Source organism: Rhea americana, unplaced genomic scaffold, assembly GCF_003343005.1.
Source record: "Rhea americana isolate MKP2758 unplaced genomic scaffold, rheAme1 scaffold_328, whole genome shotgun sequence".
NCBI classification, from domain to species: Eukaryota; Metazoa; Chordata; class Aves; order Rheiformes; family Rheidae; genus Rhea; species Rhea americana.
Window position 1 is genome coordinate 233,646 of NW_028186455.1, and position 25,052 is coordinate 258,697.

At 49.8% G+C, this 25,052-nt stretch overlaps 1 protein-coding gene across 12 annotated transcripts in view; it reads right to left on the reverse strand.

Annotated features, from left to right (window-relative positions):
• The window catches only part of DAB2IP (DAB2 interacting protein), a 216,833-nt gene that overhangs the window by 34,391 nt on the left and 157,390 nt on the right, over positions 1–25,052 (reverse strand). For 10 of the 12 annotated variants that reach the window (XR_014896561.1, XM_085310844.1, XM_085310847.1 and 7 more), the window contains 3 exons: positions 18,072–18,225; positions 11,273–11,371; positions 8,540–9,094 (listed from right to left, as the gene is read on the reverse strand). Coding sequence is in view for 11 of the 12 variants with exons in the window: in XM_085310844.1 (XP_085166970.1) it covers positions 8,540–9,094; positions 11,273–11,371; positions 18,072–18,225 (808 nt within the window). In the remaining variant the exon portion in view is untranslated. Of the gene's footprint in view, positions 1–8,539; positions 9,095–11,272; positions 11,372–18,071; positions 18,226–19,326; positions 19,348–24,537; positions 24,643–25,052 lie in introns of those variants that run through there. The other 2 variants (XM_085310850.1, XM_085310851.1) reach the window with 2 other exon arrangements.

The following is a 25,052-nucleotide window of genomic DNA, read 5'->3' on the forward strand; positions in this document are numbered from 1 at the left end:
CCGCCTGCCGGGCCGCAGCGCTCTGGTGCCTCGYGCGGGGCAGCAGCTCCCCCAGGCCCCGCGGGACGCACCAGCGCCAGCCCCCTGCCACGGCCTCCCCCAGCCAAAGCCTGGACTCCTGAAAAACGCGTCGCTGTCGCTCGCTCCTTCCGCTGTCACTCCATCACTTCTGCCAGAAGATCCCCTCCTCCTAGGCCTGCCACGTCCGTGCAGCTGCAGGAATCCCCCCTGCACAGCCCTCCCTTCCCCGTTTTCTCTGATTTTGCCCCTTTTATCAGCCAAGCTGGAATGAAACTTTAAACCCCTGCTCAAATCCCTTTAGCTGCTATCTGGGTAACTCGATCGCCTTTATCTGCCCGGGCCTCTCCCAGGGTGCGTTTCAATTCCAAGCCACGGCTCAGGCTGACACAAGGTGCTGATTCTCAATTAGCAGACGCTGACCTTGGCTTTGCTTGATTCTCTTTCCTGTCACTTTCCCAACATACTAATTATCTCAGGAACACTGACTTTTATAGCTCCTCTTGGCCAAGCGTTTGCCTTTCTCTTTTTTTCCTCTCCTCTCTCTTCCGTCGAGGACCCGGCTGGGAGCTGCCGTACCGCCGGCTGCAGGGCAGCGCTGCCTCGGCCTCTCCCCACGGCTCAGGGGACAAGGCCAGGACAGGGCACGGGTGAAGAACAGCAAGTTTTGATGCAGGAACAAACTGAAAGCCAGCGATGCTGAGCWGCTGAAACCTAGGGGACCAGTTTTTGACATTTTTCCATCATTTTCACCATTGATGATTTTGGCTACTCTACAGAACTTACTAGAATTTAAAATGAGGCAAATATCCAGTTGTGTGAGGCCCAACATGAAGCCAGAAAAGATCCCTCTGACCTCTGCTGTGGTCGTTCTCCTCTAGGGGACAGCTGCTGCCAGTGTCCTCTACAGCAAACTTGCTTGTCGCCAGCAAGTTACTGAAATCCCAAAGAGCTCAGTTACCGTGCTGCACGCAGGCTGGGGCGTAACGCGGCAGAATCCGGCCCCGCTACAGACTCGCTCCACGGGAACCGCATGCTAGAGCCAGGGCATCRAACGGGATCCTGTGGCCGGGCTCTCCGAGCCGCCCCAGCAGGCGCAGCCCCAGTTCGGGCTGGACAGCCTTGGCAATCCCAGCAGAGCCTCTCCGTAAGAGGCGTCTCGCTGGGCCGGACAGACCGACCCCGAGAGGCACCGTAAGGTCAAACCGCCCACAGTGTCCTTGGACAAGCTCCTCCGTGAAGCCGTTCTCGCCCAGCCCAGCGGAGGTCCGCTAGCCGCTGGGCGGCACGGAGCCGTGCTCGCGGGTCAGCTCCCACGGCGCCCTGCGAGCTCGGTCTCGGCGCCGTCTTCCAGGTCGTGCCTTCCCCCCGCATGAAGGAGCGGCATCAGCTCTGGATCTCGCGTCTGGTATCCGCGCCGTAAACACGCCAGCAGCCGGCACTCAAGGACACGAACGGAATGCAAACACACGCCGAGTCCCTCCGGGGGCCTCCCTCACCCACATACAAGGCTCTGAATAAAATGCAATAACTGAAGCCAATAAAACTCTCTGTTTCTGAGCAGCACAGCTCAGTAGGGAGTTGTTTTTAGTTAGGGCCCTTGGCAATGTAAGAAAATAAGATGCTTTATTTCATTACATCAGAGTTGAGAGGGGAAGGCAAAGGTCTACAATAAAAATTAAGGGTGGTAGAAGCATTCTTCAGGCTTGYTCCTGTGTTTATTTTAAGGATATTTTCTTCAGACTGGGCACAGCTGAACCTGTACAACTTCAGTCACTGCACATACGCTAATAAAGAAGAACAATTCATAAATAAATAAATCCAGGGCACGACAGCACAAGGCTGCAGCGGTTTCCAGGACTTCTTTCCAATAAACCAAGCATTAGCTCACTGCAGCATGCCCTATCCCAGGGCAGCTCCTGCAAGTCCTTCTGAAATCACACCCGGCGCGGAGCCTTCAGGGGCCGTTCCTCTGCCCCAGGCCCGGACCGGACCGGACAGGCAGCGCTGGCCTCCCTGCCAGGCACGGGCAGGCACGATCCTCGCAACCGCCTCACGGCCGCAACGCTCCACGGCACCCGTCCTCCTCGGGTGGCTGCCCCCGTCCTCCGCCGCAGACCTCCGAGCCTCCGGCGGCTCGTGGCCGAGCGCTGCCCCAACGCGCGGCGGCCTGCGGTGCCAGCCCGCCACCGCCCTCGCCCCTGGGTTTGGTCCCGGCGCCTCACCAGCCCGCCAAAATCTCCACCCGGATTCATCTGTAGTGCAGTCCCGAAAGATGTCCTTCCCCCTGCCCAGGCCTTCCCCGCCCCCCTCGGGGGAATTCTCCCTCCTTGCTCAACCACCAACCAACCAGCATCTTTTCATGGGGTAGGAAATGCACCTTCACCCCCGCCTCGTCCCTCGCCCCCCGGGCAGCTGTGGGTGTCCGGCTGAGCCCCCGGCGGGGCCGCGTCCGGCGCGACCCCCAAGCCTCTGCCTGGGGGATGCAGGAACCAGGGGAAGAGCTCCGGGCGCCACCCCTCAACGGAGCGCGGCACGGTGCAGCCGCGTCAGGGGCGCCGGGCGCCAGAACCGCCAAGGCTCCCTCCGCCCCGCGGCCAGCCTCAGCTCAGAAAGGTTCACGGAAAAGTGAAGCTCATTTAGTTAAAAAACCAAAAAACAAAAAAACCCACCTGCCCAAGAAAACAATCCTCCCCTGCAGATGTCCACAGGGCTGAGAAAGTGATTAACTGCTAAGCTCAATCACACGCACACGTGCAAAAGGGAAGAAAAAGTTTCTTCACGAGGGACAAGGCAGGAGCAGAGGTTCCCCTGGCAGGGAGCGTTCGCAGCCCCGCACGGGCGCCGAGGAGCGCCGCGGCCCGGCTTCGACACCGAACCCCCCTTCTGTGCTGCAGCCTCTTCCCAGTATCACAACCGAGCGACGGGCAGACTGACTTGGAAATAACATTCTCCACATCACAAGCCTGATTAATAGGATTGACTTAACTGTAAGAGGATTGAATTGATAAAGGTAATAAGATTACTGCTTATTTCAAAGACCAGCCCAGGGTCCAGTAGGGCCCTTCATGCAGAGGTGAAAAGACACTACCAGGAGTTGATAGGGCTGTAGATTACAGGCRGCCGAGTGTCCAGAAACACCCACGTGCCAGTGTTTTAGCAGCAAGGAACGTGCAGGTGCTGAGGCAGATGCGGGGAGCGCAGTGGGGCGTGCAACTGGGGTCCTCGACAGCCAGCGAGAAACCTGGGGATCCCCACTGCCAGTCCTTGGCTTTTAACCACCGCACAGCTCCTCCCACCTCAGCGCTGGGCGTTTTTCTGCTGGGAAATACCGATGACACCGCCTCCTCGGAGCATGGGGAGCTCATCCTCCCACTGCTTCTGGCTTTTTCCAAGTCTTCTTGGAAAAAGGAGGCGAAGTGGCAATGAGAGGGTTAATGCAAGYGGTCTACAGCAAGGGCCTCGTTCATGGCAATCAGGAAACCTAACTGAGGAACAGACCATTAATACACTGAGCGACCACTAAGGCACGTTCCAGAGAGGAACGTTAGGGAAACGGYCCCTCTAGCAGGCAGCAGCACCCACGAACGCAGAGCGGTGAGCGGAGGGGGCAGGAGAAAACATCTGCTTAGGAGAAGCAAATCCTTGCAGCATTAACAAATAGGGACACATGTTTATCCTTCACTCCATCCACAACACCATAAATATTTATTTCAAGTAAGCAGCCGGTTAGAGCTTTGTCAGATGCTACCAACCATTTGGAGAAGAAAGTTTCTAYACACTTATGGTCATCAGTTGAGCTCCAGAAGTTGAAAGAAAGCCCAGAAACAAAACCAGACAAGRGAAATACTCTGAAAGCATCAAAAGCCACAAGCAGCCTAGCTCTGGGAAGGACGCAGCCTGCACATCTCTAACCACACCACACAGGCCACGCGAAGCCACGCGAACGGCGGCGGTCAGCACTCGCAGGAACACCACGCGTGGTAACAAGCGCCTTCCATCACGACTCCGTGCCTCCAGCCTGCGGCCGCGAACCCCATCACGACGGTTACGCTGCGCTCGCCCTCCCTGAGGGCCTGTACGTGCCTCCAGCACTAGGACAACCTGTGTCACTGCCCAGCGTCATCCTGAGACCCAAGGTGCTCAAGAGGGTTTCTGTTACTGCTCCGGTGAAGAGCGAGCGCCCATACCGCACGCGCGGGCAGACCGGACCCCGAGCTGCTCCCTGCCTCTGCAGCGCGTCCCACCGCTGGCAGCGGCCGGGGCAGCCACGGTGCTCCCAGATGGCGCACAAGAAGAGAACGATCGAGGCTGTGCCAGAGGCAGGGACGGAGCTGGGAACTCCCCGGAAGGCCTGGGCTGGGGTCAGGAGGGAACAGAGACCAGGATGGGCACTGCCCGGCCAGGCTGGGCAGCCTTCGACCCCCYGCTGCCCGCTCCCGCTCTCTGGGCAGGAGCGAGACTGGCGGCGCCTCCGGATTTCAGGAGCTTCAGACAACACCCGGCTGTCGGAGAYGGCTGAGCATCGCGAAGGGCAGAGGCGCAACGTCTGCGCGGGGAGAATCGCGTTCCTCGCGGAGCGGCGGGGTCAGCACCACGTTGCRCCTCTTCCGGACACGAGAGCTGCAGCGTGGCCCTGGACGGACCCACGTGCCCAATCGTTCATCCCTCATTAAGGGGTTACACCATATTCACAGAAAAATCAGTACAGGAAAACAGAACCTGAAACAGTGCAAAAGCAATTGGCTGCTAACGGGTCTTCATAATCTACGGGACACTCGTTTCTCACTCCATCTGTAACTGCTAGTTTAGCATCAGCTATAATGGCCAAGGACCACGAAAAAGCCTTTATCAGCAAAATGAGTTAAGGGCTGTTGATCGCCACATCTGCACTCTTCAGCTAGGAGAGGACAAGGGAAAGAGGAGAGGACTCTGCAGAGGCCACTGGGAAGGCTCAGGCCCGGGAAAGCTTCGGAGGGTCACAAGAGGGCAGAGGCCCTGGCGGAGGGGGCACGCTGCACCTCACCGCGCTCCTGCACACGGCAGCGGCGCAGCAGCGGCGCGTTAACCACGGCCGAACTGAGCTGAAGTCCTCACCCAAAGCCACCCGCCTGGGACCGGCCCCGCTCTCAGCCTCGGGTCTCACCCCGCACCATGCCGGCTTCCCTGGCCCCGTCCGTGCCCTCTGCGCTCTCCAGCCACCGAGTGGTTTCTGTTCCTCCTGGGCTTTGAAGCAGGTCTCAAAAGCAGCCGTGCCCTACCCAAGGCCACGGTGCCTTTTACCTGCCTGCACAGATCCACCTCTGTACCAGCAGGCACGGCTGCTGCTGGGTACGCTCGGGCTGAAGGAACTGTGTCCTCGGCATCAAAATTAGGTAGTGCAGGCAGACCTGCATGCACACACGTGTCCACGCACACGCAGAGCCTCATTATGTACAAACAAAAGAAAAATGATTCAAACTGTTTCCCCTGCAGAGTGGTAAAGAGGAAAAATAAAGAGATTGCTTCTGTTGTTTCTATTAAATTCTAGGATGGTGCTCAAAGGCCCTGCTGACAGGGGCCAAACAGGTTACAMCCAGAGAGAAGGAGCACAGATAACAAGGCAGTCGGACTTCTCTAGATTTGAGTTATCTTTTTCCTGCCCCAAATTTTGGCAGAATGGTAGTCTCCATCTCTGCATGTTCTGAGGACTTGTTCTAGGACCTCTGGGGCCTCCTSCTTCCACTGGAGACAGGCAGGAGAGTTGCACAGACCTGCAAAGTGGTAAAATGAGAGCATTTGCTGCTGGCATGTTCAGAGACATCATCTTGCTAAACAGTGACAAGGCTGCAGAGGAGTGCGAGGAAGCGCTGGCGTGAGGCTGCCAGCAGGGCAGTGTCCTCACCGGCGCGGCAGCGCACGGCACGGGGGAGCGTCCGCAGGCACCGGCCACGCCGCCCAGAAGGGCTTGGGAGCAGCAATGCGCCCTTCCACCTTTTCTGTTCTCTTCCACCTCTGCTGCGGGAGCTGTCACCAGGCCACCTTCAGCCTGTGTCGATGCTGGGGGGCAAGTGCAGATCCCAATGCCYGGGACAACCTCACGCCAACTCCCGAGGAGCAGACGGGCTCGGCGCAGAGCGAGMGTGGACTTGTCCCGTCCAGTCCCACTGCCCCGAGCAGGCCACGGGGATCAGTGAGACCCAGCGAGGGCTTGGCAGCAGCCTTGCCGCCCCGCTCCCGCCCGGCCCGGGGGCCTGCGCACCGCGCTTGTGCTTCTGGGGGAGACGGAGCGGCGCGCTCGGCTCGCCACGCCGCCCCGGCCTCCCCGCACGGACCGGGCACGGGCTCGCCAGCCTCCTGTGGCCGTGTCTTCTTGCCACGTCCCACTGCTCAGCCGTGGGAGAGCTGTTCCCAGTGGTGCTGGGGCGCACCCATGTCACGTGAGCAGAGGCGAGTAGGTGTTTCCCTCTCCTGTTTACTGTTCTTTTTACTTTATTGTTGTTTTTTTTTCTTTCTCTGCTTGGCCAGTTCTTCTACAAAAGATATATCACCCTATTCCCATGCTCTAATAATTCCTGTTGCTCTGACACCCTCTAAACCCTGTGCTAATGTTGATGGCAGATGACAACCACAGAAAGCAGAAGCTTCATTTTAGGGGGAAATTTATCAAATCTGTTTACTGTTTGCTGTGTCCCCTGTGCAGAGCCTCTAGGATCTCAGCACTGATGCAGACACATGTCTAGAAACATACTTGCTCCTTCCTAAGCCTCTCCAGTCCTGGCGAGAAGAGGGAAAAGGCAGGAGCAGTGACAACAGCCCTCAGACATACATGTACATGATTCACCAGGCCTGAGATCAGGGAGACACTTAAAGCCTTTGGCATTGGAACCGTGTTAGTCATGGATAGGACTTTTTATGCTATTCTTACTTGAGCAAGAGCCCTGGCACTGCCTCACAGAGGCAGCAAAGGGCAGGGAAGCTTCCCGCGTGCAGGGAGGAGCGGCGCCAGCAGAAGGCAGGGCTGTGYCAGCAAAGCACTGCACGCGCCGACGACCGCACTGAAGCCACTGGCACAGCGAGCGAGAAAGGGACGACCTAAGATGTTCTCTGTTATATAAGCACAACAGTATTATTTCACATGCAGCGAACTGAAAGCCACTTCTGTTCCCATTGAAAGCAACAAAACCAAGGGGACGAGGGCTGCGGTCCTCCCCTGCCCTCCTGAGYGCGTGATGCTCCTCCCTGTGATCAGGACGGCTTTAACTGAGCTATTTTCACCCTCTCTGGGATACTAGGCCCATGGCCTCGCAATCCGCTCAGTGAGCTTTTCCTGCCTTGAACTAGATAAGGAGGCCGAGTGACTGCTCTGTATGACAGATGGTAATTAAATCTAAYCCACGAATCCAGCCATGAGTGCCGGCAGGAGTGGAAGCTGCAAAGGAAAAAGAAAGCCTCGCAATTCCTCATCTCCGGTGAGGAGCCTACGTCTCCTCAGCACTGCAAAAAGATCTCGCTCCTCCCCAGCTCCTGGTTGCAGAGTTCACGGAAACATTAACACAGAAAAACTACGATGCTTTAACCCCTTCAGTTCTGACACTGGCACTGTGGCTGCCAAYGCCCGTCACAGCTATGTCCCCRTCAGCTGGGGACATGCAGCAAGGARGCGTTTTGCTCTGTGGCAAACGGGCTCACGCTGCTCTGGCCCCCCGGGGCTCGCCTCCGCTCTCCAGCGAACGGCTTTACCAGCTCTGCCCATCCTGCCCTCATTTGCACCGAGCACAAGCAAAAGTAAATCCCAGGCCCTCTGCCTCTTCTGGCTTAATTTTCTCCCCAGGCCTGGCTGGGGATTCCGAACCACGAAGGAAGTTCGGAGTGGCCCAGAAGACAACTTCGAGCACTTGCAAGTCGGCCTGTATCAATTCCCCACCGCCCGCACGGCCTGGGAGCATCTTCCAAGCGCCAGGCTTTCCTGCACTGCTGTCCCCACCACATCTCCCTTYCAGAAGGGAAAGGACAGACCCCAAGGACTCAGAGAGACACCTGCTTGAAGGCAGACTCTGCTCTGAAATTCCCAAGGCAGCGTTGACTTCATCGTGGTGCCTACAGTACTGAGATGCACAACGCAGCGCCAGGGCACCGAGCAGCCCACATTACCGGTTCCGATAGGAACACACAGCACATACAGAGCTCAAACCAATGCTGCTTACATTTCACCCCTGAAAACAGCCTTCTTGCATATTTTTATATTTGTGCCTGTTTATGAAATAGATCTGCCCCCTTAGCCTCCAAAAGTAGAGAAAAATAACTATGCTGGTACCTTCTTGGTCCCAACACCTCTTTTCTAATTAAGCAATTTGCACTGCATACGCTACCAACTTGTTCATAGCAAAAAGGAAAATTACGGTATATTAATGATGGGAAGGCTTGAAACCAAACCAAAGCCAAACCAACATTCTGATTTCCAACAGTCGGAGATGTTACAGGCAGAAGTTTGTTTGTGATCATCTCTAATGGGAGCACACGCACGACAGAAGGGTCTTACCTTGGCCTTGCCCGTACTCTGCAGGATGTGAACCAAGGCAGATGCCATCTCCTCTTTGTTCTTCACACTCAGCGAGGGCTCCAGCACCGAGCACAGCACCATGTAATTGTTAGTGATGTACTCGGCGAACTCTTTGTACATCTCCATGGGCAGAATGCTCATACTCTGGTAGCGYGACTTGATGCGGATCATGGGCCCTGGGGATTTGCCCTTACTGGGGTTGGGACTGACCACAGGGTACCATTTCTCTACAAACTGCCGGCCCGTGACAGAGCCAACAGGGATGTTCACTTGTCCAATGAAGTTGGTCTTGTCTTTCTTTTTCTTCTTGTCAGTCTCTTTGTATAAGTGCACCGTAATGTTTTTGAGTGATGGGAGGTTATTAAATTCAAAGTGCTCCCCCCAAAAGACATTATCAGTTTTCAATTTACAGGTAGTTCGTGCATAAAGAACGTCATCCAGGCATAATTCACACAAGTACTTTTTCTTAGCTGGCAGGTCCTTGGCTTCAATAATCCATAACTTTAACATGTTCTCTACTCTTCTGCTGTTGTCCTAGCAAAGAAGATGCAAAGAAAAAAGGTCAAGAGAAAAAAACCAAAGCCATGAAAAACAAAACTGGAGATATGAGTTAATTATTTCAGATGTGCTAAATGAGCAGAGGCTTAATTATATTTTATTTTAAGGAAATACTGGAAATACTTCTCAGGAATTTGCATAATAACACTACTTATGTTAATTTTCCAAATATCACCATGCTCTCCATGTCTGCTGGTGCCAATTAATATAARGAACATGAAAGATAAATCCCCTCCAAATTATAAATGTACCATTTCCAATCCACTGCCGAGATGGCCTCAAAAGAAACAGGAAAGAGCCTTACCAATAATTAACGTTTTTTGCAAAACAAAAGCTGTTAYAGGTGTAATTGCTCTCCCCCTCTTTTTTTTTTTCTTCCCCTCTAATGTTCACCCAGGGACCACCTCATCCATGGCTGGAATGCAACCACCTCTGGCATGGAAAGAAGCATTTGCAAAACCTCACAACATTTTAGGACTAAAGATCAGAGTATCCAACTAAAACATCAAGAGGAATTATGGGAAACAGAGTGAGTCACACAGGAGAATCATTAAAATTCAGAAATAGAAATTTGGCTTCGATATCATTTTAATAACAATGCAGTGAAGGATACTGTGGATCTTTAATGACTCCCCAACGATGATGACCTCATTCTGGAAGAACATCCAGGGCATTTGCTGCAGGAGTGACTTAAAAGATAAAGCACTCACAGCTGAATCACTCCTACRGATTCTGCAGTAACCTGTTTTGTTTGGAAGTCCACAACTGAAATAGCAACCGGGGTTTATTCTGTCTGCTTAGCTTAGGAGTCTGGACAGGAACATTTTTGCTGGAAATCCACAATGGGATACTGTAGGTCCAGGAAGTACACACAGGAAATTATACAAGGACAGCAAATTCCTGACAGAAGTATCAAGTCAGACACTGGGAGTTTATTGTCTAAGACAAACAAAGATGGAAAGTTAGCCATCAGCTAAGAGCATGGATCAAGATAAGGGCATATTTCCACATGAATTTTTACTGAACACAGCATCTGAAAGCCATACTGATATGTCCCTCTCTCCCCAAAGTCCAGGAAGTCTCATAGTAACTAAGAAGGCCTGATCACCCAAATCTTACAAAGCTCTTTCAGATCACTGCTACTGGGGCTGCTGTGCTCTTGATGCAAAGCATTGGATCCAGCAGCTATGTTCCACACGCAGGAACACATTCCTAGAGGTCCACCTCTACAGGCTGTTGTTCCCTTTCTGATATAAAAGAAATCTGTTATATCACATTCGGCATAGAACTAGGAACAATAAACTCAGACACAGACGGCTCCTTTAGCAACCTGCCAGGCCTGGATCTAACTTGTGTGCACAGTTATGCATCTGATGCCAGAAATGAATTCACAGGATCCCATCATTTGCATTTTCCCTGATCAGCAGAAAATGGCTTGTTGATTGAGCTCATCAGCTGTGAAATCCTGCAGCTGATTAGCCCTGATCAATCTTTGTTAGCTAACTCCAAAGCAGAGAGGAAGAAGCAGCTGTAGACTTTATTTTAGGATGCACTTAGCCTTAGTGGACCAAAAAAACACMCACTGGGCGTCCCTGTGTTCTAGTGAAGAGAGGAATTTGTTTCTGTAGATCCCAGAGGGCGTGATTTTGCCGACTCAACTGGCTAGAGAAGCGAAAGCTATGTTCCAAAATCAGATTCCACTTCAGTTTCAGAGAACTCACTGTGTGTTGCATCTGAGTTTCTCCAGCTCTGAAACAGACATTGCAAGTACCACCAGAGTCATGAAAGGTATTATGTGAACTCTTTAGATTATTCACTCTTTGCTGGCAGCTACCAGCCGTCTGTCCCAGAGCTCTTGGGAGGTGAGAAATCCTCCCACATAAGTGGCAAGTATCATTTTAAACAGAGCAAGACTGAAGATTTTTGAGATCTGATCATTTCTCAGCAACAGCTGAAAGCAGCACGTGCTGCAAAAAGAGGGGAAGAAATAATTAGCACTTTCCCATAGATATAATTGTGGAAGAAAGCAATATGGAGAAATTACACTTACTCACTAAAATGACATTATGTACCCTGCTGCTACTGTGCACTGGGCTTTAAAATGTAGTAACGAGGAACTGAACTATAACACAGGCGACTCCTCAAAGCCGCTACCTTATTTGGGTGCACAGCACGCCGCAAGTTTTCCATCCATTTATCTCGCTCCGCTGCAGAACGACACGAGAAGCACTTACTTCCTGATGAAGTCGTCACCTACAGGGAAAGGAACAGGATTATATCTTGACYGGCACACTGCAGACTGTGTTTTGGGGGAAGAGTAGGGAAAAGCACTGGCAGATTCTCCCCCCCCCCCCTTCCAGCAAGCAAACAGCTTTACCCAAGCATGAAGCAACAGCACCTAAGGCCAATGGAAACAGAGAGCAACTATGCATGTCACAGAATAAATCACGGAAGCAAATCCCAATTACTTCCCCTCTTCCACACCAGAAGAAACTAGATATTGGGCCTCATGCATGGGATGCTTTAAGTCACCAYGGTCCACAACAGAGAGTGCAAATCTTGAGTGTAACCACTTGGCACTGCTGGAGATTCAGCACAAAGACTGCAACTGCAACAGCCCGTCCCTTGTCTTGAGCAGAACATCAGCCCCTGGTTAACCTTGCTTCACATCTTCACCCTTCCTACCCTACTGCTTCTGAAGACCACACTGGGACGACTATAGGGCTGAGCATGCAATATGCTCCTGGCAGCTCTAAGAGTGGCGACTCACAGCCTGCCTGGCGGYGCTGCTGAGCTCAGCAGCCACGGATAACCAAGCTGGGATTCCCGAACCCGGAGACGGCAGGCAACACGTCGCTGCATCCTCCCGTCACTTCTCACACCTCTGTGGTGCGTAGGTGACCCCAGCTCTGGGGGAGCCCAYCTCAGCAGCCCCTGCCGGGCAGGCACAGGGCGAGCCGAGTCTCCCAGGACTCGGCACAAGTCAGCGTCCACCAAACACTTCCTCCTGTCCATCACACCAGGCTTCCTCTGCGCCAGCTACTGAGCCAAAGTCTGACAGGTCTAAGACCCTGTTCAGCCATGACTTGAAATCTGAAGAGGTCTCTCACATACACATATTCCTCAAGCAACTATCTCCTTCAGGCTGTGCTGGCAAGCTGATGGACCGTGACTGTGGCATTACAAATTCTGTACTACTCAAAAAAGCCTCCTTCAACGGCTCTGACCTTCCTGGTATTCACTGCACTTGGCAATGTCCAGTAATATTCTTTAGGTACCTCCCTGCTCGCAGGCCAAACAGGCCTGGCTGGTACTTTAACTAACTCCCCTCCAAGTTTCCTTTCCTCCAGTCCCAAGCTGCAGAACCACTGCTGTGTCCTTTATCATCCCCCAGTATTTGTTTTTACACACTGCACACTGGCTTATCTGCTTCTGGGAGACACAATCTGCTTTAATTTCGTACGTCTCCCAGAAGCCTAACCTGTTCCTGAAGCAGAGCTGGCACTCACTAAGACTTGTCATTAGCTAACCTCAAAGATAAACTGAAAACTTCCCTTCCTTTGAACCCAGATATTTTCTAATCAAGACAAAATGACAAGATGTCTATCCTGTCTTTACACATCAAATGCAAGAAAACCTCCCGCCCTCGATACTCCAGTTCTCTCCTTCAGGCTCAGTGCAGACACTCTTCCCTGTCCTTACATGCTTTCATTCTCTAATCTGTAAAACTAAAAATTCTTCTAGGCCAAAGTTATTTTCTATTTCTAAGAACTGAAGACTCTGTATTGACAGGCATAGTTGTATAATCTTTTCAGCAGCCTTTCACACTTCAGTGTACTTCTAGCTTCCTCTAAGTTTTCCCATTACAAATCTGGTCTACTTCACCTCCTATTTGCTACTGCCGATGCTAATGTTAACCTCTATCTTTGAGCCTTCACAAACCAACCTCTGGTAGCACAAGAGATGTTGCAAGACTGATCATGCCCATCATGTGTGTGACCCCTCTGCCTTGCTCTGCCAGAGGCTATGGCATTTTTGCATCTTGATCCCTTCCTCAGAATTTCTGCAACTGCATTCAAGACGAGCATAGCCATATATCTGAGTGATAATGACACCCGAAGACAGACAACGCACAGCTGCATTACTTTAACGAGGTGCTGTAATGTCTAACACAGTTACAAATGAATAGATCACAGAAGTACCAATTAGCAAGAGTTTTTAAGAACAGAACTTACAGTGAAGTATCATGGAAGATACATAGCAAACAAGCATCACTCCAGATTGCTCAGTAATTGCTCAGTCAACACAATTGTCTAAGGCTTCAACACTGCTCAGACAAGAACCTAAAAATTCAAAACTTGAGCCTTGTCTTATTTGGTCCATTTAATTCAATGGTGGAAGACTCAAAATCATCTATGCTCCAAATGCAAAGCTCAGAAGTCCTGAATTCTACTGATAGAGCCACACTACGCTGCAGCAGTTATGGCTGCAGCATATGTCAATAGGATTCATACCGAAATAAATAAGAATGAGATTTAGCCATCCTTCTATTACATCTGTTGATCACATGTCACTTTTTTTTACCAGCTATCTGTTGAGTATCTAATATACTTTATCGCTACATATAAGTAAATACATAGGAATTAACTTACTATGATAAAATTCATGATTCAGTTCAAAATTCAATTACCCATTAACTAGTTATTCAAAACCTTAACAATTGTAACTGCCRTACTTAGGTGAGAGAAGGAGAAATTCCTCATATGTCAGATTGGAAGCTCTCTTGATCTGATGGGAGGTGAAGATCATATCTACTATGTGTATTGGAAAAGGTGACTTCCCTGGATCTGCAATAGCATCTTGGCTTTGACCTCTGACCTAAACATTGTATGTATTAAAGATCTTTGTGAGGTATTAATTAGCTCAATAAAGAGAACATTTTGGTCTCATYGAGTTTTGGATATGCTAAAATATTGTTTATGTACAGGATAAACTCAATTAATAAAACACATTTAATTTCTAAATTGTTACTTATTCACATTCACTCGCACAGTCCTCGCACGAGCAATCTCTAAATCACAGAATAAGTCTGTCATTTAAAAAAATTTTTTAGAAACATCATGGGCTGCTCAAAAACTTCAAGGAACTTCAGTGGTGTAAAAACAAATGGTGTTACCTTAATTAATGAAGCTGTTTCAAGCAGAGTCTTCCAAAGATTTTATGAGTAAAAATTAAGTCTCAGGCTGATAAATATTACCACACCCAAGCCRCAGAAGGGCAAACCGAAGCATGGAGACAGAGCCTGGGCCAGCCCCGCAGACCCCGCGATGGCCGGCCAGGGAGCGAGCCCGCGAGGCTGTGCAAGCAGCGGCAGATGCTTAAACGGCTGGACCAAATCTACCCACTAAATTCTCCCTTCCTTAGGCAAGGCCAGGATGAAGCTACAAGGCTTCAGCCATATTTTCTTCGCCCTGTTCCACTTTCTCTCAGCTATGTCCTGCAACAGCCCAGACACGAGCTGTGCAACAAGGCAAGACTTTGGTCTGCCGAGACAGCGGCGGAGTCCCTCAATCCTCACTCCCATTCCTCGTCCTAGTCACTCGGACCTCACAATTCGCAGAGCCAGAACAGGCTCTAGAGTCGGGACTCCCAGTCTCTTCTGCTAGACTAACCTGCCCATTGTACATTTAGCATGTGCAGCACATGCAGCGGCACCAATTATGCTGATTRGGAGGTCTTTCTCGTAAGGAGAAAGAAAGATGGCATTTAATAATTTTTTTGAAAATGTCAATGAAGAAAACGAACAAATACTGATTGCCAAGCACTCAGCAAGTCAGAAAAGGCAAGTTTCATAAAACTAAATAAGCAGAAGCCAAATGCAGCATTTGAAAAAGCGGTGCATTACCGCTGCCTACGCAGCTGTGCTCTGCTCACCCCCTGCAAAACCCTGCTGGGGAGAGCAGAGCTAAGCAGCCGGCTACAGCACGCCTTAATGCAGGTCAGTCGCGCTGATGGAGAGAAACAGTCGCTCTGTACCCCTGCGCACCCAGCTGCCTCCGAACAAACCACTCGTTTTTTTCCACAGCAGATGGCTCTGGCACCTCTCGCTTTCTGCTCCGCTGGGCTGTGCTGCCAGTTCTCTCTCGGATCCTCCTCTCTCCAGTGCAACTCCATCTGCAGCCACATCAAATCCCGCGGTCTTGTTCTTTCAAACCGCACGGCGGCTGCTGCAGCTTGGAGTTTGAGGGACCGTGCCACACTGTACCTTGCATCGCGTGCGCTGGGCAGGTTGGACTGCAGCTTCTGGAAAACCTGCCTCCTGCAGTTGCTAGCGAGAGACCCCAAAGAAGAGCATGCTGAGCCACGCAGGCCAAGCGAGCACAGATACCCCAGAAGAGAACTAGGAGACACCAGCCAGGTGGTGAAGAAAGTAACTTCCTAGGCACTGTCCACTCCTTGACCACATCACTGTGAGGAGATAATTCAGAACAGTGTAAGGCTGGCAACAACAGCAATGCCTCACTTCTCAATTCGAGAGCACAAAATTGGCTGCTCCTCACTGATCTCTCCAGAGAGCAGATCCACAATAGCTTCACCGGGGTGGTGCAGCATTATCATCCACTGCACCTTCATACTCCACGGTGCAGGCAATGTCTTGGTTTCCCTCATCTCCAGGACTCTGTCAGGCCCTTCTCACTTGACGATTTTCTAGTCCAGGYTTGTTCTCCAGAACATCAGTTTACATTTCTCACTTTTCAGTGTTCTCACACGCAGCAGTGTCACGGCTCTCAATTACCAGCTTGTTTTTCTTTCAGCTTCCTGCAGAGTTGACCAAAGCTTTCATAGCTGCAAGCCACAGGAAGTCGCCATAGTTCTTCACTCTTCTCTTYGCTTCCACTAAAAAACAGCAACACCCTTTGCCAAGTCTTCCCTCTATTTTCAGATAAGTAATATTGTAGGATTTAGGATCTCAGGCCATAGACGGGACCCTCAGGGTACAGGGGTGATTCGAGATGTATTAGAGGTCCACCTTTCTAGTGATTTAAAACATTCTCCAATGCAAAATAACTATAGGCAACACTCAAGTACTGAAGAGCAGAAGATGCATGGACAGTTTTGTTACCCAGTTCGCACTACTGCTGGACACGTAGAACTGTATGATGAAGTTCTCTGGGCCAACGTGTGCGAGAGCCTAGGGGAGGTCAGCAATAAATAAAAACTGCCCAGCCTGCCTGCCAGCACACATCGCTGCTGTGTCCTGCGCCCAGGACACAATTTAAGCTCATCTCTCCTGCCTGTACTGTCCAAAGGCAATGCTAATCTTTTGCCTCTGTCAGTTAGGCATAAATGCACGGTGGATTATGGACACTGCCTGCTACCCATCAGGGATTCAGAAAGAGCTGCAAACTCATTTCACTTCTGACCTAAATCAGTATCTGAAGGGTTCTCCAGAGATACAAGACCAATGCATTAACACAATATGCCATTTAGCTATCAACTAGTCCTTCCCTCTGGAGCTTGCTGATGAGTAACCATCAGTTACAAATCAATGTCGCTTTTGTTTTCTGGCATTCTTCCTTTCCTCTGCAGGATTTGCAGAACAGCAATTAACATGATCTTTCTTTCTATATGACTCTTCTTTATCCAGTTCACTTAAAAATAAAATTTTCCTCCTCCTTAGAAATGCATGACTTGTGTAATTCCCTCTCAGTCAACTTTCTGCAAGTACTGTTCACATCCCTTCCTCTGCTCTTATGTGCTGAACAGAATTGGTAAACAACTCTTGTATTATGGATGTCACATCTATTTTCCATCTAGCTTCATTTTATCTTTCTTGAGTGGAATGTAATAGAGGCCATATAATTTACAAAACGGTTCTCCTCCTGACCTGCCGCACTTGCTCAATTCTACAGAGAATGAACAGCACTGGAAAATTTATAGCTCTACCCACTTCAGAGTTTATGTTTGGAGCTATTTTTTTGTAAGAACGTTTCTGTGTCACCTGTTTAAATTTTTAAGAAATGTGTCCTTTAATTCATTTTTTTTCCGAAATGCATTGATTTCAGTAATAAAGAAATCTTAGTCTCTCCTGTCTGACTGCTCATTAACTCTGATCAGGTTGTCTCCATCTAGCACTGCTCATCCACAAAACATCTGCATTCCCATTAACCCCCTAACAGCATGATCCAAGATCCAACCATGGACATACAGTTGATTGCCTCTTCTGTCCCCAAGTATAGACAAGTTATGTGCTCTTCACAGAAACACAAGCATTGACCACCTTTTTACTTTAAGAAAACCATTTCCCAATTCCATCTAAATCTATCTACTGGCATGAGCAATATTGTCTCCATGACGTAGGATAAACAACTCCTAAGTGATACTACATTGCATTATCTAACTGCATAGTATTTTTGTGTACCACTGCTTCCTGCTAGTAAAGACCTCATCACATGCCATAACAAATGATATCCATGTAGAAGAAATTTAAAATATTCACAGATCTTTTATTTACCCAAATAAGGGAAGCTTTACTTTTCCAGACAAAGTCCTCAACTCCACTTCCACTGACAACAGTAGGATATCCTTGTGACCACGTAGACCATTGTTGTGAACACAGAATAGAGATTAGTACCTTCTCATGTCTGTATGAACATAAACTACTATTATGCTCTATTAATACAACCTTCAGCAGTTCAGTGCCAGTGCCAGCAGCAAGTCCTTCCGCTACAATGGTTACAACACAAATAGCGCAAAGCTCTGATTTTATGGGTATGCTTCTCCTTGTAAAGATTAAGTAATTTTCTCCCTATGAAATCGTCTCTTTGTGCAGCAATTCAGACCAGAAACATTTCAGAGCAGAGAGTCCAAGATGTGATCCCACATCTTGCTCCCCAATCAGCCATGTTGCATGTCAGAAATAGGCCCCCAGGTAACCGGAAAGGACCCTTACCTCAAAGCAATAGTCCTGTCCCAGGATGCTACTGTGGACTGGCTTGATGACCACTTCTTCCTCCATACTGAGATCCAGGGCCTCGACAGCACTACTGGGACTGAGCAGAGACTCGTGGGAGCGTGATTCTTTCAGCCTCGGCATTAGATGGGATCTAGAGGAAGAATGTAACGGCATCAGTGCATAGTTTCCTTCCCAGAGAGCTGATTAAATCCATCTGTCAGCAACAACTGCAGAATATTCCTGGGAAATTTTTGCCATGAGATAACAGAGGGCCTGGAATAGCAGGGACTGCTAGACAGTCCCATTTATAATTTGGTAAACAGGTTATATTACAGGCTATATTTATAGCAGAAATGTTTYTTTCCCCCCTCCGAACTCAGATGCAGTCTGGACTGCATTAGAGGTTGATAGGAGTGTCTCTGCAGAGCACGGTATGTCCTCAAACACCTTTGGAGTACGATTGTACCAGTTTGGCAGGCTGTCCCCAGTATCAGCCGAATGTTCACGAGGACCACGCTCCATGCAGGAGCACCCATGCGCTGGTGGTGCTGAGCACAGACTGCCACCGTAKGATTAGGTTTGCATGTGAATGTGATCCCATTGGCATGAAATTTCATTCACGTTACTTTTTAGTACTCAGTCCCAACTGACAGGAGAAAGTCACCTGAAAATGGGGAGAAACTCTAGACACATCCCTCTAAAACTCAAGAGACTGTGTTCACTCCTTCTGAATCCAGAGCAACAGCCAGGACAGATGCCACCACCCCGAATGCCGCACACCCCCTTTCCACCACCGCCAACACACACATTCGTATCACAGATGCAGTGTTTGGATTAGCACTGGGTAACTGATGATCTGAGGGCTCATGTGCTCCCTCCGGTTGTTACAGGGTGGGGACAGTGTGGAAAATAAGGCCATGATAGCCCTATCGACTGATCTAAATGCTCTGGAGTCCCACTAGCAGCACTTAGCAGCAGGGAGCCCACAGACAGCGAGCACTACACCACTTTCAGAGGCAGCCAATATAATCAATGGTGCTGTAACTCTTAAAGCAAAATCAGAGAGCTCAAGGGAGGAAACCCCTCCCCCCTCAAACTAGCTATTCCCAGGGAAAATGCAACAAAAACATAGAACAGCAAAGGAAAAAATAATTTGAGAGCAAAAGTAACAGTTGCTTTCTCTATAGTCTGTACAATGGAAAAGTTTCTACATCAGCCAGTTCACAAAAGCTTTGATTCCAGTAACTCTGACCTCTGAAACCTCTGGCAAGCACTTTTTGGTCTTCCAGTGAGACCACGTGCCTGCAGAGAACGTACGCTGCCTGCTTCAAAGGAACGGGAGGACAGAAAGAGGGAGGTCGAGCTATTCTCAGCACAGTCTTCCAGGAGCGACACAGCGATGCTCCCAACATATTCAGCCAGATTGCTCTGTCTGTGTCTCGAGTTTTGTCATTCTCTAGAATAAAGCTAACCAAAACATGGGGAAATGTCAACAGTGCATGCAAAGTTTATCGCTTCCAGTCAATGACATGCCAAGCTGAATCCAGAAAAAAGCCAAAGCAGAATCTAAGATAAACAACACCAAAAGATAAGCAGGTGCTTCTCTGCCTTTGTCATTAAGATCCATGCCATAAACAGGCCCAGAGGTGGCAACGGATCAGCCTGCAGCTGGGCTAGCCAGCTGGGAACGCTGAACGGGCGGCCCGGAAAGCCGAAGGCCCCTGCTTCGCTACGGCGGCGAGGCGGCACAACCGACGCGGGAGCCGCTGCCTAGGGGCTGAACGAGCGCACAGCCCCGGGGCTGCCCAGACACCCCGGGGCTGCGGGGCTTCACAGCCAGGACCAACCGCAGTCTTAAGGTGTCCACAGAGAAAGGGACTAAGGCACCACAGACTTTTCTTATGGGACAACCAACAGCCCTCCAAAAGTTAAAACCCTCGGGTTCACGCAGACCTGCACGGGACTGGAAGCTGCGGCTCAGAAGCAGAAGGCTCCAGACTCCATTAGCAATCCTCTAMGCTGCCCACTCACCCCCGTCTCTACTGTGAATAAATTGATCTTTAGGAACTGAGCACAGTCATTTCCCAGTACTTTGCGGCAATTTAACACTATTTTTAAAGAAAAGGGGCCCATATCCTTTTCCTCTGAATGATGCTGTAAATTATCTCTAATATAGGGAGACAGATTAAGTTACCCCTGGATGCTGAGTGCAGTACCGAGAAATATCTAGCAGCTCAAAGAACTGACAATATAGACTACTCACCAAGGCCTGATAAACTAGGAATCACGGCATTTGTGGTAAATTTTATTTCCACAACTTACAGGTGAAATTAGAAAAGGTAAGTAATCAAGTCGGGGCTTGCATTCTTGTGGGGGGCATACATAAATACTGATAATATAAATCCACAGCTTAGATACTACGTACTATAATACACATACAAAGAATTTTTGGTAAAATTAAAACAAGTGCTTTTTTCATTTAAAATTACTGCAGATGCAAGGCCACGGGTGGGAATGTGGATATGCAACACGAAGAATTAACAAGGGGAGATTCTCAGGTCATATTATGTTGTTAAMAAATTCAAAAAATGCATAGTTATATATATCCCTCTGTACTCCGGCACCTCCAGGAATCCTACAGCTAATGGGCCTTTTTTAGAGGTTACTTGTCAGATTCTTCTGTAGGCAGGACCTGCTCCCATGACCTCCTTTACCCCTGAAGGGCTGATCAAATCCAATCCAATTCTTCATTGGATGCTGTGTTATATGGAGTGAGCGTTGTAGGTCTAAAACCAGCCTTAAAAGCCTGGGCATCTGTCTAGATATCAAGAGCTAAATAGGGAGATGGCATTAATTAGCTTTCGTTTGAAATCCTAGGGGAAAGGATGGGAGCAATCCCTCTGCCAGAGGGAGCCCCGCAGGGCAGCCGGCCAGAGCCCCCCAGCACCAGACCAGGCAGAGCCCCGACACCGCCGGGCTTCGCCTGTCGAAGCCCGGTCTGGTCCAGAGTGCTGCAGCAAGGAACGAAATGCTCGGGAGGGCAAGGAGAGGTGCTATGTATCATCAGTCTTCAAAGGGCACCCTATTCCTTCATTTTAATACCCAGTTCAAGAAGAGAAAACATTTCTCGGGTCCTTTAGCGACATGACATTTGCAGCAGGAATCTATTTACTGGAAGATGTTTGTAAGTCCTTGTCATAGTTCCCATAAAACTTCCTTTTATATTAACCGTAAGAAAAAGATCCTGCCAATGCCATAAACTGACTCCCCGATGCGGAGGGTAAGGACACTGCCCTTACTGAAATGACCACTCAGCCTCCCCCACGTTTGGGGAGAGAGAACATGAGTCCGCAATAYGCACGATGCAGATGAAGCGCCAGAAGCAACCGTCTCCGTTTCCAACGCGCTAGGCAATGAAGGACCTGGAGGGCTTGCTCCAAAGACAATTTAATGGGTGAGGGATGACGAGTGGAGAACAAAAAAGACAAATCCGCCTGCTGATGAAGAACTGCAGAATAAGCACACAACGTGAAGGCTGGACTCGGCTTGAAACGGGGGCATCAGACAACATCAGTGCAGGGTTTTCCGCTCGCTGCCGTATCAGAGCATGCCTCAGCGCTGCTGCGAGAAGACTCGTCTGTTCTCTCTAGCTCTCTCCCTAGACTCACACAGAGAAGCCAGGCTTTCCTTTYCAGAATTATTTTTCAATATTTCTATTAGGAGACCCTTATCAAATTGACATCCTAAGAGGAGTACGAAATACAGCTGGTTCGGAAGCAGTAATTTCCATAAYGAGGGGACGGACGTGCCTAAGCTCTGCCTGTTTCTCCGCAGCGAGGGGAGAGAAGGACATCCTTGTTGACAGAATCACCAGAGCATCTGTGAACTCCTGCTCTTTTGTTGGTCATCCCAGAGCAATCGAACACCCTAACAGCCAAAATCACCGTAAACATCATTTGCTTACTGTATATATACACTTCCAAGATTACAGTTATTTCTTTCAAATCCACATCCCTACTGTCACTTTTAAAAACGCAGCCTGCACGGCCATCTAATTCCTTGCAATAACTCACCGCGTTCCAGGTCCCAACTTGGCCTACATGAGCCGATCAAATTCAGTCCCTTCACCCTTGTTTTAACGTGGTGGAAACATCCAACTGCCCAGAGACATCGCACAGCAGACACCCCTGTTTCCAAACAGCACATTCAGTACCTTTTGCCATGGGCCTTATTTTAATCCCTTTCTACATGCCTAAAGCTCAGCTGAAATGAAGGAGGGAAAAATCTCATAAAATACCACATTAGTTCTGAAGAGAAATAACATTTTCTGCTACTGGCACTGACCCAGAGTGTCCTACAGAAAGGCAGCCAATCTCTGGTTATTAAAGAAGTTTACTGCCCAAGAGCAGTGAGACAGAATTGTTTTTCTAAATAATAACTCATAAAACATTACCATGTAAAGAGATTCTATCCCACTCAGCCCGCTTCCTTCATAAACAGCCAGAATTAGGGATGTCAAGTATTATTACTAGACTGCAGTAGCACACCTGAGCTAGCGAGGACTTTGTAGACTACAGCGAGGACTTTGTGCATAAGGAGCAACAGAAGCAGAGGGGCAGCAACCGCGGATCCGCAGCAGCGGCACCATGCATGCCGCAGCACCGCAGAACGACCAGAGGCACTACAGGGGAATCCAGGCTCCACAGGCTTTTAAGATATCTCAACGATACTTTGCTGAGGCTACAGGAAGAAAAATATTCAGGATCTGTCTATACAGAAATTTTCTGGAATAGGTCTTGTGTGCCAAACTCATTCGCTCTTATTCCAGAATTGCTTTCTTGTGAAGACAAAGTCCTCAAAGGGGCATCATCAACTTGCAACCCCAACCACTTTCATTTCAGAGCCTCACCTGCCCAAAACCACTCAGCTGCTGACTTCCGTGGTTTTATGATGGAAATTTTCCTAATATTTCTGAAACACAGAAACAAACAGGGAAACTGGCTGGCTAGCTATAGAGAGAGGAAGCAGACACAAAATGTAAAATACAAACACTGGAAAAATAACAATCCTTTCTTAAATCTTCTGTTCCACCATGACAGCACGAACGAACTGGAGAATTCTGAAGTGCAATCTCTAAGCTCAAGATGTCCTGTAAATACCAGCTGCATGGCTGGTCTTTGCAATGTGAACACCTCTCCACTGTTAGCATGGTAAGCTCCCTATCCCACAATCAATCTCAGAAGCATCTACTCTCTTAAATTAGACTTGACTCTGACCCTTCCTGGTCAGGAAACGCACARTGAATATGGCTTACACCAAGGGCTAATAATTCTTTTCTCTGATCCAACCRGGAACGGGGTCTTCAGGGTAATTCTTACACTCTTACTAGCACAGTTCTGCAAGGTGTCCCGTGTACCCAAACGCACTGGAATACATCGCGAGATCCATGGGCGGTCTGGAGAGAATTTAATTCTGGCTGTCTCCAGCCTGGGGGGTAGGATTTGTTAAGACAGAACAAAGTGGACAACTCCAGGAAACTGATTTGCATCATCAGATGGAAGAAGGATTTTAACAGGCCCACATGGGAATAAATCAAACACTATTCTCTTAGAACTTCACTAGAGGCAGCAAAAACGGAGGCTGGGATGTTCTGCTCCGCAAACACAGACCTTTACTACCTGGGACTCAGGAGACTCCCCACTGCTGGTAACAAAACCGGGACTACGTTGTCTGCACAGCTCCAACTGGTCTGATGACTGCATTTCTTCTGGCAACACATGCAAACAAGCCTGTCCTACACGGCACGCTCTCCCACAAGCCCTCTCTTTGCCTCATTAGTATGGCCTGTGTAAAACCGCGTTTCTTTTCGCTGACTTCCTCTTAACCTCTTGACCACTGCCTGCAGTTCTCATCCATTCCTTCCCTAACGTCTCATCCTGCTGRGCATGTTGCTTGAATTTAACAAATAAATGTTAAAGTGATGTTATGGGAACCAAAAGCAACAGCACAACAGAACTTACACACTTCCAGAAGATGAGAAAATGATTTTCTTCCTGTCTGACAGGATGTGTGGGTGAAGTCCACACACACGGAKCGTGCACAATAACCATATCCTCCTAGAACGACAGCAGTGACCACATTCTGCCAACCTCAATCTTCTCCCTCCGTTTTCTGGGCTCCAGCTGCTGACTGCTGCTGTGGAAGTGCTGCAGCTGGGTAAGGTGGGAGCAGGGATATTCTGCAGCCTTTGGGCTTCGTTAGCAGCAAAGATGCTGGGGAGATTTCAGCACACTCCTYGCAACCAGCGGCTTCTGTCACACGCTACCCTCGCTAAACCCAACACCTTCACTGAGTAACGAAAAGGACACGTAATTACACTTATGAAGGCCTGCTCTTGTTTTCTGACTGTCCTCAGTTTTTACTGGCAGAAGTAACCACCCTCGACAGGGCTCGGTCAACTCACAGCACGTTCCAGCCGCTGTCACCGTTGAGCCCTCCCGGCGCCCGAAGCCGTGACGCTCTCTCGCACGGCCCTTCGCCTGCTCAGCAGCGCGCCGCAGCAAAGCCTGCCAGAGCAAACCTCCAGGTCCACCTCGGCGTACGCGGGGACAGCGATCTGGTTTGTAACGTGCAAGACGAGGGGAACGGCAAAAGCAGACGCTCRGGAGCACGGAGTAACAGCCGATCGCGAGTATCACCGGAGTTCAAGGGTCGGGAGCGCTGTTAGCAAACTAGGGAAGCCGGAAAGCGCTCCCCGCTCCCCAGCGGCGGACCGACACCGTCATCCCTTCAGCAGAAACCAGCACTTTTCCACAGCAACGTTATCYTCCCCTACGGCAGCGGCGCAGCGCAGCGCGCACCAACTGCGCTGCCCTGCGCGGTCCGACGCGGCCAGATCCGGCGCCCCCTGGGGCCGCAGAGCCCAGCGCGGCGCCCAGCACTCGCCGCTCCGCGCCGCTCCGCGCCCGGCCCTTCCCC